Raw genomic sequence first — 19534 nt, forward strand, 5'->3', positions numbered from 1 at the left:
GCAGCTCAGCGGGTAGGGCCTGGGGCAGGAGGGGTTCACAAGGAGCAGCACAGATGCTCCCTGGAGGAGGGGCCCTGACCAGCAGGCAGCCTTCCCCCAGAGTAGGGCTCCTTCCCCTGAGGCACACCTACACATGGCCCCAGCAGCCCCTCCTCCCCCCTCCCTGTGCCCCCAGGACTCACCTCAGACCCCCCACCCTGGCCTCCGAGGGTTGCCTCAACCCCTGTCTCAGGGTCTCACAGACAGGGAGACCTGGGGCCAGGGCTGCGTCCCACCTCCCCAGCAGAGCCTTGGCAGAACTCTCCATCTGGCCAGCACTTACACAGACAGACACCCATCAGAAAAAACTGGGGCCTGAGTCCACGCTGGGCCAGTGGCTGGCCAGTGGGCAGTGGGTGGGTAGAACCTCACTCCGCACAGCTGGCAGTTGTCTTTCCGTCCACAGCCCACCGTGGCTCCCAATCAGGATGGCTTTCTGCCCCCAGAGCCCTCGCTCTTGTCTCTGGTGTGGAGAGCAGACTCTACCCCAAGGGCGTGCCTAGAGCCGGGGGCTCTCACATCCCCTTAGTGAGCACGCAGGGTGGGCAGTACCAAACTAGCCCTGCCTAGTGCCCTGGGTGGACATGGCCATTCCTAGAACCTACTCAAAACCCTTGTCCAGACCACCAAAACATGATCCGCAACTTCTCTCAGCAGTCCAGAGTCCCAGCCCGAAAGCAGCTGTGAAGGAGCACCGAGCTGAAGAGTTGTAGGACATCTCCCACGAGGGCCAAGGCCAAGGCTGGACCAGAGCAGGCGGCAAGGCCCCAAGCCCCCTGGCAGCCTGTCCTTGACCCACCGCCAGCCCGTTTTGTCTGGCCCCTCCAAACTGCCCTGGCCGCCCCTGGCCACTCCAGCTCCTCTCCCAGCCCTGCTCTCCTGCCCTCGGGCCCTGGCACTCGCTGTTCTCCTTACTGGAACACCGTTCCCCTCCCTGTTGGTCTGGATAATGCACACACTTGCCCATGTGTTCACTCAGCAGAAATCCCGTGGAAGAGGCCTTGGGCTGGATGCCAGGGACAGGCTGTGAACCAGGGGGCCTAGGAAGGCCCATGCTCTCATAGGGCCTGAGTCTGGGATGGCAGCTTCGGGCAGACAATGACAGTGACATGGATGAACGGGCACTAGTCTTGGGAAGGGGGGCTGGGGGCAGGCCCGATCTGTCTGAAATGGGGAGGCCCGGGAAGGCCCTCTGAAGTCACAGCCTCTGAGCACTGAGAAGCCGGTAGGCAGGGCCTGGAAGGCAAGGAAGGAGTGTAAGGGATCTGCTGGGAAGGGCAGCTGAGGGAGGAACGAGTGTGCCCAAGGGCGCGAGTGAAGGGGAACCAGCCACCCTATTCTTCCACCAGATCTCGGTAAGATGACAATGTCAGGCCTCCAGCAAGCCTGCCCAGCCCTCTTGAACGTGGGTGAACCTTAGCATTCTGTGTGTCCCCTGTGACTTCCTGTCTGCTGGCCTGGCCCTCATGTTCCACTGTACATGTCAAGAGGACAAGGCTGCAGTGGTCTCACTGAGCCCCTCTTCCCTCTGAGCATCTGCTAAGTCCCCCCGCATGCTCCCTTCCAGCTCGAGGAGGGCAGTGAGGCCAATGGGGACAGGTGCACTCAGTGGAAGTCCCTGCCCTGGGGGGCAGCCAGGCCCCACACTGGGCATGCCCATAAGCAGGCAGAAGCGTTCCTGAGCACAGTGTTCTGTGCCAGCCTCTGGGCGGGATCAACAGCAGGGCTCTGCCCACGACAGGAACTGGAGCCTGCCTGCACTTGGCTGGGCTGGCCCTGCGGGGCAGGCCATGGGGACAGACCCGCACCAGCAGACACAACAATGGATGCACCTGGGGCAGTGAGAACGAGGACGAGTGAGATGTTGCTGTGTTTACGGTTAGCATCTCTGACTTGAGCAAAAAAACCCCTCGATTATTACTTTTTAAAGCAATTGGACAAATTATAAAATGCCAAGCATGACAAGCTACCTTCAGTTGGACCCTGTCTAAGGCAAAATCACGGGAGCTGGTAAGTGTTTCGTTTGCAGCACGCTCAGCTAGACATCTAACTCGGGGACCAGTATCTCTCCCCTAAGTCTGACCCTGAATAAATGAGAAACAGGCTTTGTTGTCTTCATAACACTGAAGCTTTTTTTAAAAAGTGGTGAAATGGCTAGTTCAAAAAACAAGTGCTTTTAATTAAAGTTCGGGAACCAGCAAAACTAAACCACCATGTTAGAGTCTGTTTAGTTACAACTGTGGGGAGGAGAATGGAGATGTCTACCGGGCAGGTGGATTCATCCAGGGTGCTGGAAATATTTCCTTCCTTGATCTGAATGATGTAATCATGGGCATGTGGCTTGGTGATAATTCATTAAGCAGAACGCACATACGTTGTGTAGTTTGGGATTGCGCACTTTTCTGTATGTTCTATTTCAACTAAAAACACAAGCTAGTAACTGGGCCAGCAGGGAGGAAAGGGGGGAAGGCGCCTCCTCGTTAAGGACGTGCTGGCCCCAGCCCGGTCGCAGCACCTTCCCCCGTCCACCTGCCTCTGCACCCACCGTGGTGCCAGACGGCGCCTTCTACCCACCCATCACCCTAACAGGGCCGTTCTGGAGAACAGAGGCCCTGCACCACTTGCGCCTGCACAGAACTGTTCCAGAAGTGTCTGCTGAGTGGGCGAGAGTGAGAGCAGGGTGCCCATGTGTGAACACTTAATGCGTGAGCTGGAAAACAAACAGCCAAGGGAGTGGAAACTGTGTTCTGTAGGGCTGGCTGGAATGCGCAGTGCGGCTGTCGGCAGAGGTGAGGTAATGTGGGGAGGAGGCGAGGCCTGGACTCTGGGGCAGGGTCAGCAGGTCAGCATGGGTGTGGGCAGCAACCAGGCAGCCACCACACTGAGGAGAGGGTGTGGCTTCAGCTCCGATGCCACCATGTGGAGCAGCACTGGGCCACCCTCTCTGCCTTCATGAAACACACTCCCCCATTGCACTGGTCAGCACAGGCCTGTTCGCCAGCCTCCATTTCCCCTTCCAGGAGATGGGAAATATCAGGAACACACGCGCTTCCTTGCTTGTTTTTTCTGGACACTCAGGAGAGGACAAGCAGGTTATTGGCGGTAATGCACCCCGACTTACCGAGCACAGTCAGCTCTATCTCCTTCGAACAGGAGCTTCTGCAGGACACAGCCTTGGACAGCCGCCAGGACCCCGCAGGGACCACCCTACCAAAAAGGACACACGTGAGTGCCGGTGAAATGACCTCCAGAGCCAACCTCTGCCCACAAATGACAGAGCACAGGGGCCCCTCTGAGCCACAGCCTCTGGAACAGTGGTCTCTGATGTGGTGATTCCTCCTACAAGGTACTGACCCCCAGTCCCAGAGAGGGGATGACAAAGGTCCAAGCACCTGTCACCAGTGGGAGGAGTCTACAATGTCTGATGGGAAAGTGACTCTCCACAACTAGTAAATGTGGAGCCAGGGATGTCACCATAGGTTTCCAGTCACCCAGGAAATGTCTACATGCACTGGCTGAGGGTGTCAATTGTCTCCCCAGCCTGCAAGGCTCATCCTGACAGCCTCCTCCTCCAGGAAGCCCTTCCCAACCACCCCAGCTAGAAGCAAGCCCTTTGGCAGCCTCTGCTTATATGAGCTTGCTTCTGCCCAGCCTGTGGCCCGCCTCAGCACCGATTCAGCATGTCTTTGTCCCCTCCCCACCAGCCTGAGTGGGCTCCTTGAAGAGCTCATCCCTGTAGGCACCAGCAAGTACAGGGTGGTCAGAGCAGCAGGCCATGGGTGCCCCTGACTTGGGGGTGCAAGAAGATGAGCATGGCCTGCTGGGGACAGAAGCTGCTGTTCTGGGTTCTCCCCCAGGCAGTGCGGGTGGAATAAGCAGGGGGGGGGGGTGGACTTCTGGGTCTTGGGAAATGGAACCCAGTTCAACTGCAGGATTTAGAGGGTCTGTTGGCCCTTAAAGTGCACATCTTGGGAAATAGGTATAAGCCATGTTCAAATCCCACCACAATCGACCTCTGTCTCCCTGTCTTACATCACACCACCTACTCACATGCTTCTGCTTCTCACGCTGCTGCCTCTGCCATCTCTGCAGCCCCCAGACTCCCACACGCCCCCACCCCTACCCCACTTTGTGCATGCTCCACAGGCCTCGAGCATCCTTTCTCCCACAAAACCATGTCCCCGTGCTCAACCTCGGCCCCTCTCTAGTGCCCTGCCCCCACCAGACGCAGGGTCTCCTCCACTTCCTCCGGGGGGACTCCAGCACCATGCAGCACCGACAGTCAGGGCCTGTGCTCTTGCTCTGGTGGCCATGTGATGCTCCTGTACTGGGTGACAGCCAGCAAATGGGGCACTGCAGAGCCCAGGAAATGTTCGTATGTTTTACCAAGCTGGGCTGCATCCCACCCTATCTTCAAGGGGACCGCAGGAAGGTCCTGGACAAGCTTAGAAGCAGCCTGCCTTGTTCTGCACGATGCCGTATCTCAGCGGGGCTGCGTCACTGAACGAGAAGCTCTGGAGTTTCCACTCTTCACTGAAGCAGCCAGTGCTGGACCCAAACAGAACTGTCTTCAAGTCCTGTCAAAAGAAGAAAGTGTTTTTATTGGAGGTTTTAAACGTAAACAACACATTGCTCCTTGGATGTGCCCCCAGCAGGGTCCCGGTGTTGGATTCCAGCAGGGTGGCCCATCCTCCACCAGGGCTATCTACCTCCTTTTTATCTGCAAACCCATCCTTCTCCTATTGGAGCAAAGATAAAATCAGCCCTGAGGGCCTCACCGCTGGAAGGTCTGCAAACCGAGCCAGACCATGCTGGCCCTGGCCAAAGCCTTTTTAGGTTCCTCAGAAGGAACTTGAAACATGAAGCTTTGGTTTCACAAGGCAACTTGGAAGTTCTTGACTGCATGTTAGAATCGCCTACAGAGCTCTTAACAAGCCTGATGCTCAGGCCGCAGGCCAGGCCAACCAAATCAGAACCCTTGGGCTTCGGCCGCAGGGTCTGTGTTGTGAAAGCTCCCAGGTGACTGAGGACTGGAGCTGGTGCCAGAGGACGGGCTCAGCAAAGCCGCAGCCAAACCCGCCTTTCCCCCACTTGTTTTACACGGCCATGCCCAGGTGTTTACATTCTGTCAGGGTCAGCTGTCCCACTGCAAAGGCAGAGTTCAGCGGCTGCAACAGAAAGCCAAAAACGTACTCTCTGGCCCTTTAGAGAAATGGCCTGTTAGCCCCTGAGCTACAGGGGGGATAACCCCTCGCTGCAGGTAGGAATCTCCTCTACAACGTCACCTACGAGTGGTCCCCGGAGACTATGGCCTGAACACCCCAGTCACCCAGGGAGGAGTTTCCCCCACCTCATTTTTTCACAGCTTCGTCTTCTCTAAACTTCTGCCTGACATGGAGCTTATGGTTCACCTCCCACCAGCCAACGCCACCCTCCAGAGCACCCCCAACACCACTGCCCAGCCCTGAGACAGAAAGGCAGAACCTCTGCCAAACGGACGCCCCCTGCCCACGCCGGCTACCTCCTCTCTCTCCACCACAGCTGTGCGTCCAGGGTCTCTAAAGAGGCCCACACGTGGGTTCCGACGCCACCTCTCCAGACCCCCTCCTCTCTGGGTCAGGTCTGCCCTACGGACTCGGATTACTTCCCTCTAAATTTTCTTTTGCAGTAAGTACAAGGAAAGTCTCGGTGACGGCATTTGTCTACAGGCCGTCAGGTGTGGGCTGGGGGCACAGGAGAGCCCGGAGGGCGAGCCCACCTGTCCGGATTTGGTTCCTGGCACCAACGACAATCACCTGTGTACTTAATCTGACTTTCTCAGAGGCACTAGAGTTTTCTGGCTGAAGCACACGTCTGCTCTCTTAATGACAGAATGACAGCTACCAGCTAGGCGCAGCACAGTCACCAGGTCACAGGGTTATGAACCACCTGCCTGGTGTAGTGAGCCCTAGACCAGACCCTTCTTTGCTCTGTGTGGGCCTCCAGTTCTCCAGCTGCTTTTGGAGAGACTACTGCTGGGTGGTCTCCATGGGCCTCTAGGGACCCTCCCCAAAACATGACTGCCCACTGCAGACAGCCACAGCTCTCGGGCCACAGACAGCCAGCGTACTTCTTCCCAGGTTCAGGGTCACTGACACACATCTGACCATTGGTGGTTTCCAAAGAAGGAAGAAAAAGAGAGAAGAGGGGAGAGAAAATCTTTAGAAAAATCTTTGACTTTCAATCGTGTGTGCTGAGTAAATACTTGGTAAGTAGGAAGACAAGGGGGTCAGCTGTGTCCCTAGAAGTTTTATTTTTTCCTCCTGGATCCCAGCTGAAGAGCCAGGGCCAGCCAGCAGGTGCAGAGTTCAGCCCGCTGTGAACGGAGGGGTGAAGCCACCTAGCAGCAGAGGTGGTGACGAATCCCGGACACCCCGGCAGAGGAGGCTGCTATGGCCAGGGCCCTGCTCCCCAGGCATCCTTCGGGGAGACCGCTGGTGCTAACCCAGAGGACACTGAGGAATGGTCAGTGCCTCCCCGTCCTTCCTCACTGCGACCCAGCCTGAGGATGCAAGCAGGGGCAGGGCCAGTCTAATAAGGACAGCCGTCCCATTGCCATCACAGCTCGGCAGGCCCCTTGCAATGAGGCGAGGCTGTTCAGGGACAGAAGAACAGGACCCTGGAGAGTCTCGATGGGAGGAGGTGGAGAGGGCTGGGAGCCAGGGACTAGGCTCCCTTTGCAGCCTCACCATGCAGGGTTTCTTCTGCGTCCCACCCACATTTCCACGGTAACAATGACCAAGAAGTTACACTGAGGTGGGTGGCGCTGGAGGGATCACAAGCACCTCACCCACACCCACGCAAACCAAGATGTGTCAACTCGTCAACTTGCACTTTTAAGCCGACACTTACCTTTGCCACTGAGAGGTCGATTGGCTTTGACACTGTTTGAAGCTTGGGCATTGACGGGGCTGGAGAGAGAATGACTTCTTCCCGTATCGATTCATCGTCCTCCACATCCTCTGAAAGAGAACCTTGGCCGTGTGAGCTCTTGTTATGACTCACGGAGAACAGAACATAAACATGAAGTCACATAACCCCAAGGGCACTGGTGAGTTCTGAGGAGCTTTGAATGAACGGCGGCTCCCCTACCACCCACCCCACTTCCCTCTGGGGCTCCACAGCCCACCTCAGAAGCAACGAAGGCAGAGCGAGAGTGCTTGCTCCTTGTCCAAACCCCACGCTGGCCCATGCCACGCGGCTGCTGGTGGGTGGAACACAGCTGTGGGTCCCCTGGGAAGGTCTGCTTGTGGGCACACAGCGAAGAAACTGCCTGGGGCCTGGGCCTGCGGGTCCTCCCAAAAAGGCCTCACTCAGACACATTTCTTATGAAAAGTGGGCATGGGGCACAAATCTGTCCCTGGATGCCAAATATGAAGAAGGCAGAGTTGGTCCAGGAAACGTTGCCATTCCTGATAATAATAAATTATCACTGCTGTGGTTTTCATTTACAAGCCACTCCCGTTTTATCACCTAACCCCCTAACAGGCCCCTTGAGGGAGTAATTATCACACCCCTCCTCCATGGTTGACAGATGAGGAAACTGAGGGTTAGAGAAGGTAAGTAACCAGCCCGAAGTCAGGCAGATGGGAAGCGGCAGAGACGGGATCAAACCCAGGCCGGCCCTTCACTGCTTGGCCTTCCTGCCAGCCAGATGTCCCTGGACCTCCAGCCAGAAGGGACACTAGGTCACATTCCAGGCACAATCGCCATACAGCTGGGGCGACTGAGGCCCAGACAGGGCCCTGCGTGAGTCATGGCAGCCCCAGCCCACACTTCTCCAGCAGCTGAAGCTCTCTCCCGCCATCCGCCCTCCAGAACACTGCTCTGGGCAGCCACGCTGGTAGGGCTGAGCCAGCCACTCTCTGGGGAGCCTCTGGGACCTCCTATTTCCCCCCATTTTCCCAAGATTAAAGGCTAATTTGAAAAACGCACCACACTGAAAGATAGCAACATTCTTTCCCATAATTCTGTGCATCTGGGGCTGTAGACACATCACTGCCCTTGCCCCACACCTTCTGGAGACAGCGTCCAAATGCCAAGAGCCCCAGGACACATCTTATATCCTAGCCTACTGCCTCCCTTTCTGCCCTGGGAGGGGAGCAGGCACAGCCCAGGTCAGTGCCTCGAGGCTCAGTCCACCAAAAAGGAGGCGGATTCCACTTTTAGTCTGAAAAACAATGTTTTAATAAGTCTGGGATTTAAATGAGAACCTTTCATAGTTAGGGTCTCTGAAAAAGCCACCATAGCCTTACAAAAAAATACCCTGAAATAAAGACCAGATGTTCACCCAGCAACATGCAAGGACCTTTAAAACGTGGCACCAGGCAGACAAAGTAAGAAAGCAGATGGGATTTACATCTATTACAAACACATGCACACCAAGTAACACTACACATTTTTCAAGGGCATGCACAAGCCCAAGAAATAGACTGCATACTCGGGAATGGTTGTTCATGGAGGAAAGGGTCAGGGGAATTTTGGGGGTGGGGCCAAAGGAAAACAAGGAAGAAGAGCCAAGAGGGAGGGAAGAGGGGGACTGAGGGAGGGAGGGAGGGCTGGCTTTGTAAAGATCAGTACTGAGAATTGTTGCTGGAGAAACAGAAATAATTCAACCATAGACCTCAAAGCCCCAAAACAGAGGGAGAGAGTAACCAAGTGATTCCACCAGGCCCTGAAAGGTTCCTTGCAATACTTCAGGCCAGACTGTTGCCTGGAGGAACAGAAGGGACAACACTGAAGCCTGTCTGGAGGCTTCTGTTTAGTCTGAGTTTGTCCGGGAGAAAGCCAAAGCTGAAACAGGCGATGCTTGGGCCCCATGAAGCACGTCTGAGGGTGGAGGCTGGGAGCTCAGGGGAAGCGGAGCGGGCCGGCGGCAGCTTGCTTTGGCTTCTGCCAGGAGGACGCTGGCCCCTGTTCAGGGCATTGGTTCAGGACCACATGGCAGTCCTCAGGCCCAGATGTGGCAGGACCGCCATGCAAAGGAAAACAAAGCCCTACCGAATGACGTGCCAGCCAAGTAGACACAACCGTCCACAAACGCCGGTGGTTTTGAGGAGCTATTTTTAAGGCCCTGGTACAAATATCTGGTTGAAAGGAAGCAAGAGATTTTGTTTCCCTTCCCATTTTATTTACTCCTTGGAGGAAAATATATGAGGCCCCTACACATCTTTCTCCAGGTGCCTGCTCGGTAGTTCTTACTGATTATACGGTATCTTCTGGAAGTAACACAGCCCCCCTCCCCCTGGCTTCAGCTCTGGTAACAAACTCCATCTCCCCAATCCCCCCACTGGGGACGTGGCTGAGACCCCCACCCTGTCCCACATGCCACATTGCACCAGCCCCGGGACCATTCTGCCTCCAGAATGCCTCCTGCCTTGCCCTGCCCTTTCTCTCTCTCTCTCTGTTACAGGAACGTGTCATTCTTTTTCTATTTATTCATCAAGCACTTTACTTACCACGTGCCAGGAATTAGATGGGACAGAGAAGAGGTAAGGATTAAAACATTACCTGTGCCTTCAAGGAGACCCCTGCCTGGACAGGGGGGAGACAGAGCCCCCCCCCACACACACACACAGAGAATATAGCGTCAGTGCCAAAATAGAGAGGAGTGTGCAGGTTTGAAGAGCAGAGGGAAAGAGGTAAACAACTCTTCATTAAAAGGCCAGGGACGCATTCCACGGGAGGTGAATATTTGAGCAGGGTCTTCAAATACCCATAGCACTTCCCCATGTAGAACAAGTGACCAATCACCTCTTTTCTGGACTATTCCAAGAGCCCCCTCACCAGGCTCCCAACATCCCAGCTCTTACTCCTAAAATCCACCCCCCCCTACACACACAGAGCCCCAAACACATGGCCCTGGATGCCTCCCTCAGCAGCACAGACCCTACCTCACTGGCCAATGGCTGACAGCCACACTCTGTCACACAACACTCAAGACCACCCCTGTCCACCCCAGCCTCCTCTCCAGGGGCCCCACTACCCCCCGCCCACAGGTTACCTCAAGCCAACCTCTCTCACACTCCAGGCCTTGGCCCACGTGGCTCATTTCACAGCTCCACTTGGCCAGATCTTGCCCACCCTGCAGGGTTCAGTCTAAACCCCAGCTTGCCATGAACGCCTCCCAAACCCCGCACCAAACTAGGCTGGTCCACCCTTGCAGCAGTGAACTGCGGGTCAGGTGCTTCCCGGGCTGCGCTGGGAAGACACCTCTCTTCCTCGGAGGGCAGTGCCACCGCCCTGCCCTCCCAGAAGGAAGGCACTCAGACTCCTCGCCATTTTCTTGTAGCAGTCACGTGATGGCCAAGACATGTTTGCTGAACCGGACCAAGGAGACAGGACCTGGGGTGGGGAAGAGCATGCTGTCCTTCTAACCAAATTGGATTCCTTCTTCCTGCCCCCTTGCCAAAGCCCCTCCCCTTTCTCTTGGTGACTGGGTTTCACGGGCTCTTTTCTCTCCTCCTCTTCGAAATCCTTAGTTGATCCATGAGCCAAGAGGGGCCTGCCTCCCTCTGGAAAACACACACACTTCAAAGTGCGAGTTCTGAGAGATTTGCTAAAAGCCTTCCTTCTATTAGAAGCCCGCTGGGCTCTGAAGACCGGGAACGGCTTGGCTTTCTGTCCAAACAGGAGTGGCTTTCAGCGGAAAATCTTCAAGTGAGGATCTATCTCTACAGAAAGGCCCCAGACGCCAGCACTTCCTGGCTCCGTGCTCGCGTCTGCACAGCCATGTGCAGAGTGCGGCCCTCTCCTGGACAAGCCAGGCAACCCCCACCTGCCATTGCTGATGCTTAAAACTGAGGAACTATTACCTCTGAAGTGAGCTGAGCAGGCTAAACAAGCCCCTGCCTTCCAACTTCATCAAAGCAAGCCACGAGACTGCCCGTCTCACTCAGAAACTGCTACCAGGCTCACAGCTTTGGTCCTTTGGTTGAAAGGAAATGCTTAAGAGGGCAGGGAACATGTGTGAGCAGGAGGCCCAACAGGTAAATGGCTGGCTCCCGGAAGCAGAGCAAATGTGAAGGCATGCACACCTCCACCTCTCTTATCTGGGCACTGGTGCGCCATCCTCCCTTCTGCCACTGCCTTGGCCAAGCCTTGCAAATGCCCCAGTCTACGGGCAGCAGAGAATCGCAGAAAGGGGCAAAAAGACAGCTTCAAGACTAGAGAGCACATGAGGAGTTACTGCGGTGCACACCTATTCAGGAGCGTGTGGCACTGAGCACTGAGGGGCTGTGCACTTGCACTTCACAGTCCCTAGTGCACGCCCCAGTCAGACGCACTTTTCAGAAGAACAGGCTTCCCTAGGTGCGGCCAAACTAACGTTTTAACTGAGAACGGTCTTCTGGAGACCCTTGTAGGTTCTGAATGGCTCTAACAGAACCTCCAAACGCAGCAAAGAGTCCTCTGCCCCACGCCCCCCATGTGGATCCAGAAAAGCAGACTTCTTATGAGGATTTCTCTGGGAGAGGAAGACGGACAGTACAAGAAGACATCAACCAAAAAGAGAGAAGCTTCCTGAGGTTACAGGGAAAGAAAGGAGCCCCACCACCCAGCACCTCCAGATGAGGGCCCTGGGCCCTGGGAGGCACAGCACAGAGGCAGCGGTCACACCTACCGAGCTGCAGGGCACCCAGCTCACCATCAGCCTTGCTGGTCACTGGCAACTGATTCTTCCTAGAAAAAAAGAAAATAGCAATGTACCAGAGGGTAATGGCAGAGAAAGGCAAACTACCGAGAAGAACGGGGTGGGGTGCGGTGCTGGAGCGGTGCCCTCTGGCCCCGGCCCTGGCCCTCTGTGCACCTTGCACTGCTCACATGCCCTCTCTGAGCTGAAGGTGCCGCTGGATGGAACCAAGTTGTCTCCAAGGTGCCTTCCGATGCTGTGTTCACACATATGCACACATGCACACACACATCAGACAGTGTAGTTTGATGCTTGCCAAGAACTAAGCATGAGTCAATTTGCTGGTGTCACCGTGACACTGCTTGGAAACACGCACACAGGTCCATGCAGCCACGACACAGGTCATTCTCATCTTGTCCCCACTGCCTTTGTTTCCTTCCTCCTGGCTTTCCTGGAAAGCTACCAGCCGCCATTTGAAAGGCACCAAGGGACCTGTCCTGCCTGTACCCTTCTCCTACCAAAAAACTCTCCTGTGCTTCTGACTCGTAAACTCTGGTGTATGCATGAGGAACTTTCTTAAAATGGCCTACCTGCATTCACTCCTCTTTAGGGTTGCCCCCCGCCCCCCTAGCACGCATCCATCTGAACTAAAGTAAAACCATTTTCTAAAAAGATTATATTAAAAATAACAATGTGACGTCACTCTCTGAAAACCCTCTGTTTACTATGTTCAAAAATGACAGCTCTTTTGATGGTCGCATTGAAATATCTTTTCCTCCAACATCCTTGCAGGGTAAGCTATGATTGAAGTAACAATTGTAATCACCACAGCAGGTTCCATTGAATTGGCTTCCTCCTGAAGATGTATGAAGGGGTGTGAGGCGAGATCGCTGAGGACGTGCAGTACCCAACCCGAGCACATGCTGCTTCGGGCTCTGGGCTTCCTACTCTGGGGCTGGGACGCAGAGCTCTTCCGACTCCCTCCCACTGGTCGGGCCATTTTCTCCCCCTGGCCTCCCCACTCGTTAAACCGTTTTCTCCATTTGAACCTGCCATGTCCCTATGCCCTAGCTACCAGGATTCTGCAGCGTCCTTGTGGGGATGGTGAAAGAGGGGGCAGGAGAGAGGTGCTGAGGCATGAACCAGCCGCAGAGGATGTGAAAGGTCAACACGGAGCCAGAGCCAGCTGAGAACCTGAACCCCACCTCTGTCTAAACCTCTGTCACCGTCTCACCCAGGGACCAAGACGAGGTGCCCCTCCCCCGCTGCCCATCAGCGTCCCTGTCTGAGAAGCGGTGACCAAGGCACAGGTGTGGACAGGCTCCACATGCAGAGTACGGCGGGAGCTGTTCTGCACATCTGCGCAACATCCCACGGGCCACGACACCTCTGCTCTCCGCCTCTCCCTCTCTTACCCAGGTCACTGCAGTGGCCTCCTGACTGGTTTCCAGACCCCCCAGTGGAACACCCCGCCCCATGCCAGCTCCCCACATCTTCACGTGGGTGTCAAAGGCATCTTTCTAAAACAGAAAATCTGACCATACTGCTGTCTGGCTGACATTCTTCAAAGGTTCCACATCACCATCATCATCAGTAACCATACTCATAAAAATGACAATGATATAACACAGCAAACACTGTTATCTGACTCCTCCAGCTGCTCCAGGCACAGCCCTGAATGCTCTGCAAGCAGCACAAGTCCTCTGCCTCTTGGAACAGCCCTAGGAAGTAGGTACTGCACTGAGTCTCAGTCAGGTCCCGTGACTTTCCCAGAGTTACACAGCAAGCAAGAGGCAGCATGAGAATTGGAACCCAGGTGATAACTCCAAAGGCCCCCCACATATAGCACTTCCATATAAAGTCAGAGCCAGGCCCAATATGGTGTCCTGTGTGCTACCTATGACCTGGCCGCCCACTGCCCAGCTCACCCACTGTGCACCCACACACTGTCCCCCGCACACTGCCCCTGCTTCCCCTGCATGCTGAACTTCTCAGCCCAGGCCTCTGTATCTTTTCCTAAGGTGTTCACTTTGCCCAGACACTAATCCGGGAAACCCGCACTAATCCTCTGCAGCCCAAGTGGGATGTCACCATGTTCTCAGCTCCAAAGCACGCGTTCATTCATTTCTCCACCCACTCACCCAGCACACAGGTGGCAGTTATGTGGCAGGCTTGTCTCCCTGCCCAATGAAAATAAACAGACATAAATTGCGATATGAGGTGGTATGGAAGGCTGAATACTGGCCCCCAATGAAATCCATGCCCTAGAACCTATGAATGGTCCCTTATGTGGTAAAAAGGACTCTGCCAATGGGATTAAGTTAAGGAGGATAGCCTGGATTATCCAGGTGAGACCCATGTAACTGCAAGTGTTCTTACAAGAGGGAAGCAGGAGCAGATTCAACACAGAAGAGGAGAGCTGGTGTGACGATGAAAGCAGAGGCTGGGGTGATACCCTGCACAGCTGGAGGAAGAGGCCTCAAGCCCAGGGCTGTGGGCAGCCACTAGAAGCTGAAACAGGCAAGGAAACTGACTCTCCCCTCGAACCTCCAGAAAGAACCTGCCCTGCGCACACTGCGGCTGGAGCCCAATGGAACGGACTTCAGACTTCAGTCCTCTGGAACAAATAGTTAATGCACGTTGTTTTAAGCCACGAAGTTTGTCCTAATTTGCCATAGCAGCCACGGGAAACCAACACCATGGTAAGGAGGGAGGAACCTTCCTCATTACCAAGGAGGAAGGGACAAAGGGCTGCAGGATCGTACTGGCCACCTCTGTGTCCTGTGCACCCAGCACTTAGGCGACACTCCTAAATGAATGTCCAGTGTCAAGTGACCCTCGTAGAAGTTGGGTGACTCACACAAGGTCACACAGCTTAGAAGTGACAGAGCCAGGACTCAAATCCAGGCCACTGTCTCCAAATGCTCTCTCTTGCTCTTGCTTCTACTTTATGCTTCCTTCCCTGCCCAGAACCCTCCATGGCTCCCTGTGGATCCTGGGACAAAGTCCAAAACTCCCAAGTGGCCCTTCCGGCTCCTGAGGGCAAAGCCATGAGGCACGAGGGTGGCCCTGTGTTGTGGTGAGCGGGTGGGGCCATGTTCCGGCTGCGCAGGGAACAGCTGGCCCCGGTCATGGGACTTCCACCAGGGCCCCATCTGTCAGCCACGAGAGCCCGTCTCGGACGCCTCGTGCACATTTCCCACAGACCCCGTCAGCCGAGGGGACTTCCAGCTCACACTCGGGGAATGTGCCTTTTGTTCCTTTCATGTGTCCCTTTGTAGCACGAGCATTACGGGGTTTAAAAGGTCAATTTAAAAGCATGTCCTTGCCTTTGAATGAAAACTATTATGAAAAACAATGACAAAAAGATAAATCAAGGATTCAAAACACTTTTTCAAAAATTTGATTGTGCAGATAACCCAGCAACATGTGTCAAAGCATGCATGGGATAACCCCCTGGGAGGAAGGCCGCAGACAGCCGGCTCGCCTGCCATGTCTGGGCCTCGGCTCCCCACCCAAGCTCCTCTCTGCGCCCCGAGGGAGACGCGAGGGCCAGGGCACTGTGGGTGTCTGGAGCTGCCTGGGGCAGGAGCCAGTCCCAGGTTTGAGTGGAAAGAGCCACTTGGAGGCCCGGCTGCCTGCTCCCTGCCACCCGTCCAGTCACGTGAGCTTGGGCAAACCACTCACGCGCGGTGGGCGCCCGTTGCCTCATCTGTGCCTGGGGAGGGGCATGACCAGGTGCTGGGGCTCTGAGGGGGCGCGCCTGGGCCATGCCGTTCTTGAAGATGCTCCACTGCTTGTGATCCCAACACTCAGAATATTTCACCGGCTCTTAACGTAAAAACAGAGACAAGCAGTTGCTCTTCCTATATGGTTGGAACTAGACACGTGGCTAACTTAGTTACAGATTCCAAAAGAAAGGTGTCCCATGAGAATAAAGATACTGTTCTGTTGTTGAAAACTCAGGACCCAGTGTGAATGGAGTTCAGACTGATCCCATTTGCACAGCACAGGAATCCGAAACATAAGAAATTAGCCTAAGACTCCCCAAGTCAACGATATCCTGGCACACGTAACCGAAGCGACGTGAAAGCACCTGAAGGGCCACCCCCCATAGAGAGGGTCAACAACAAGACTCCCAGGTCGGGGAGAGAGACTCTTTAAAAACCTATTAAATGTATCAGCAAAATGAGCACCGTAAGTGAAAGCCAGCTAAAACAAAATTAGGACTCCCAAGAACGGGAGATAACAAAAAAAAAAACAATTGAAAGCAAAAGACTTTAAGAAAAAAAATGGGCAGCTATGAACAGTAAATACAGTCATAAAAATTAAAATAAAAACTTCCCCTGGCTGGTGTAGCTCAGTGAATTGAGCCTACAAACTGAAAGGCCGCTGGTTCAATTCCAGGTCAGGGCACAGGCCTAGGTTGCAGGCCAGGGCCCCAGTTGGCCCCATGCAAGAGGAAACCAGTCGATATTTCTCTCACATATCGCTGTTTCTCTCCCTCTCTTTCTCCCTCCATCCCCACTCTCAAAAAATAAGTAAGTGAGGACTTCCGCCAAGATGGAGGCATAGGTGGAAACACTGTGCCTTCTCCCACAACCACGTTTGAATACAACAAAGGTTTGGAGAACTAGGACACACCCAAAGACCAGAAAACGGAATTATACGGAAGACCATTCAACGGCACGGTAAGAGAGGCAGAGCCAACAGCGGAGCTGGGTCGGGCAGGACAGATCCCCCGACCTAGGTGCGCAGGCAGCCCGGAACTAGTCGGGGTGCGGGGCAGACTGACTGCGGTCGCACGTTCGTGCACAGGGAGACGGACCGCGCAGGCCCCAGGGAGCGAACCCAGTGGTGGAGGGCTGAGGCGGTGGCACACTCAAGTGCAGTGGAACGAAACGCGTGGGCCTGGCGACGGTGCTGGCTGCGGCGCCGGTGGGGGCCGTGGCGGGAGGCGGCAGACGGGAAGCCATTGTCCCTCTTTGACCCCGCCCCCGCATACAATGTCACAACCCAGCAACTGAGTTGCCCTGCTCTGGTGAACACTTTAGGGCTCCGATCCTGATACGGAACAGGCACGAACAGCCCAAAAGATGGCGCAAGAAGAACTCAAAGTCCCAGAGCCAATAACTCTTAAGCGACCGAGAAATTGCCAGCCTCTCAGAAGCACAATTCAAGACACTATTTATCAGGATGCTCACAGAACTGGTAGATTATAGTCCCAAATTAGAAGAACATATGAAGGCTAAACTAATTGAAATGAAGGGAGATGTCCAGGAAACCAATAGCGATGGAAAGGAAACTGGGACTCAAATCAATAGAATGGACCAGAAGGAAGAACGAAACATCCGACCAGAAAGGAATGAAGAAATGAGAATTCAAAAAAATGAGGAGAGGCTTAGGAACCTCCAGGACATCTTCAAACGTTCCAACATCCGGATTATAGGGGTACCAGAAGGGGGAAAGAAACAGCCATGAGTGGAAAATGTATTTGAACAAATAATAAAGGAGAACTTTCCCAGTCTGGCAAAGGAAATAGACTTCCAGGAAATCCAGGAAGCTCAGAGAGTGCCAAAGAAGTTGGACCCAAGAAGGAACACACCAAGGCACATCATAATTACATTAGCCAAGACCAAAATGAAGGAGAGAATCCTAGAAGCAGCAAGGGATAAGGGGACAGTCACCTACAAAGGAGTACCCATCAGACTGTCAGCGGATTTCTCAAAAGAGACCTTACAGGCAAGAAGGGGCTGGAAAGAAGTATTCCAAGTCATGAAATCCAAAGACCTACAGCCAAGATTGCTTTATCCAGCAAAACTTTCATTTAGAATGGAAGGACAGATAAAGTGCTTCTCAGATAAGGTCAAGTTCAAGGAGTTCATCATCACCAAGCCCTTATTATATGAAATGCTAAAGGGACTTATATAAGAAAAAGAAGATGAAAAATATGAACAGTGAAAGGACAGCAAACACACAGTTATTAACAACCACACCTAAAACAAAAGCAAACCAAGAGGACAGCTAGATCAGGAGTGGAACCATAGAAATGAAGAACACATGGAGGGTTAGAAACAGGGGGGTGGGAGGAGGAGAAGGGGGGAGAAGGCACAGAAAATAGCATAGATGGTAGGTAGAAAATAGATAGGGGGAGGGCAAGAATAGTGGGGGAAATATAGAATCTAAAGAACTTGAGACACATGGTTATAAACTAAGGGGGGGAGAAGGGTGGGGGAGGGAGTGTGCGGGTGGAGGGGAATGAAGGGGGGGAATAGGACAACTGTAATGGTATAATCAATAAAATATATTAAAAAAAATAAGTAAGTGAAATCTTTTAAAAATAAAATAAAATAAAATAAAACTTATGGGCATGTAATGATAGTAATGGATAACAACATATTTAATATGTTTTAAAAATCTATGAGTCTGCTTTTAAAGGAGGAAGGGAGGGGGATAGGTAATGCAAAGCTCCTCTCTATAGAATACCATCAACTAATACATTTAAAAGACTGATAAAAATTTAAATCACTGTTTTATAAACTCCTAATATGGGAAAAGACCACTGATGGATTAAAAAATCCCTAGTCAAAAGGTTGTTTTATTTGTTTAATCCTCACCTGACAACATTTTCTATTACTTTTTTTTTGAGAGAGAGAAAAGAAGGAAGAGAGAGAGAGAAACATCACTGTGAGAGAGAAACATTGGGGGGCTGCCTTCTCGTACACACCCCGACTGGGAATCAAACCTACAACCTGAGTTCTGTGCCCTGCCTGGGAATCAAACCCATGACCTTTTGGTCTATGGAACAAAGCTCCAACCAACTGAGCTACACTGGCCAGGGTGAAAGGTTTTTGAGGAACAGGGTATTCACATAGTCTGAATGTTACAGATTCCTTATTAATTGCAAAGGGAAAGTTACCTTCATAATGATAGAGAAACCACCTTCATGGAGCGATTTAACTTAGCATCACCAAAAATAAAACAAACTGACCTTACATAATCCTGATGTGATGTAACAGGAAATACACGTCCTATCTCCTATTACAACGTTATATATGTCCTGTCCTCGCCAAAAGTGTTTAACATAAACCTAATAACGAAAAAGACATCTAGAAAGTGGCCATTCTACAAAACAAGACTGCGCTCATCATGAGAAACTGAAAGAAGAGGGGAAACTGCCTGAGACTGACAGAGACTGGAGAGACGTGGCTGAACTGGAGCCTAAAATAAATATTTGGGAGCCATTTGCTCGTGGGCTTGATGTTACTGAATCAACGCGAATGAAATGTGGTTTTCTACAGGTTAGAGCTTTTCTTTTTTTTTTTTTAAAGATTTTATTTATTTATCTTTAGAGGGGTAGGGAAGAAGGGAAGGGAAGGAGAGAGGGAGAGAGAGATCAATGCATGGTTGCTTCTCATGTGTCCCCTGCTGGAAGCTGCCCTGCAACCCAGGCATGTGCCCTGGCTGGGAATTGAACCGCGATCTTCTGGTTCGCAGGCTCGCGCTCAATCCACTGAGCTACACCAGCCAGGCAGGTTAGAGCTTTTCTGAAGCTGGGAACAAACTTGTAGGAAGCTGAAAAAGGAGAGGCGACGCAGTGAAGAGATAACACGTCGTTAAGCACAGCTACATCGCACGACTCAGAACGCAGTCAGTCAGACGACAGATAAAGGATCTGACTCGGCAAACGAGAAACGTGGAGAGGAAAAAGTGGTAAGTCCAATATACATCTGAAAGCAGTTCCAGGGGGAAAGAATAAAGAGAACACAAGAAAGGAAATTATTTAAAAGATAATTGCTAAGCATTTATCACACAGGAAGCCTCACA

The 19534-nt window shown here is 53.1% G+C and overlaps 1 protein-coding gene across 1 annotated transcript in view; it reads right to left on the minus strand.

Moving 5' to 3' along the window:
• MINDY4 (MINDY lysine 48 deubiquitinase 4) overlaps window positions 1–19534 on the minus strand; it is a 100388-nt gene that overhangs the window by 40569 nt on the left and 40285 nt on the right. The window contains exons 6-9 of the mRNA XM_037041201.1: window positions 11699–11757; window positions 6931–7040; window positions 4500–4616; window positions 3161–3246 (exon numbers count right to left, since the gene is read on the minus strand). Of these exons, the coding sequence (XP_036897096.1) occupies window positions 3161–3246; window positions 4500–4616; window positions 6931–7040; window positions 11699–11757 (372 nt within the window). The remainder of the gene's footprint in view (window positions 1–3160; window positions 3247–4499; window positions 4617–6930; window positions 7041–11698; window positions 11758–19534) is intronic.

The sequence above is a fragment of the Sturnira hondurensis genome, unplaced genomic scaffold (assembly GCF_014824575.4).
Source record: "Sturnira hondurensis isolate 20B ecotype Veracruz unplaced genomic scaffold, ASM1482457v3 Scaffold0002840, whole genome shotgun sequence".
NCBI lineage: Eukaryota > Metazoa > Chordata > Mammalia > Chiroptera > Phyllostomidae > Sturnira > Sturnira hondurensis.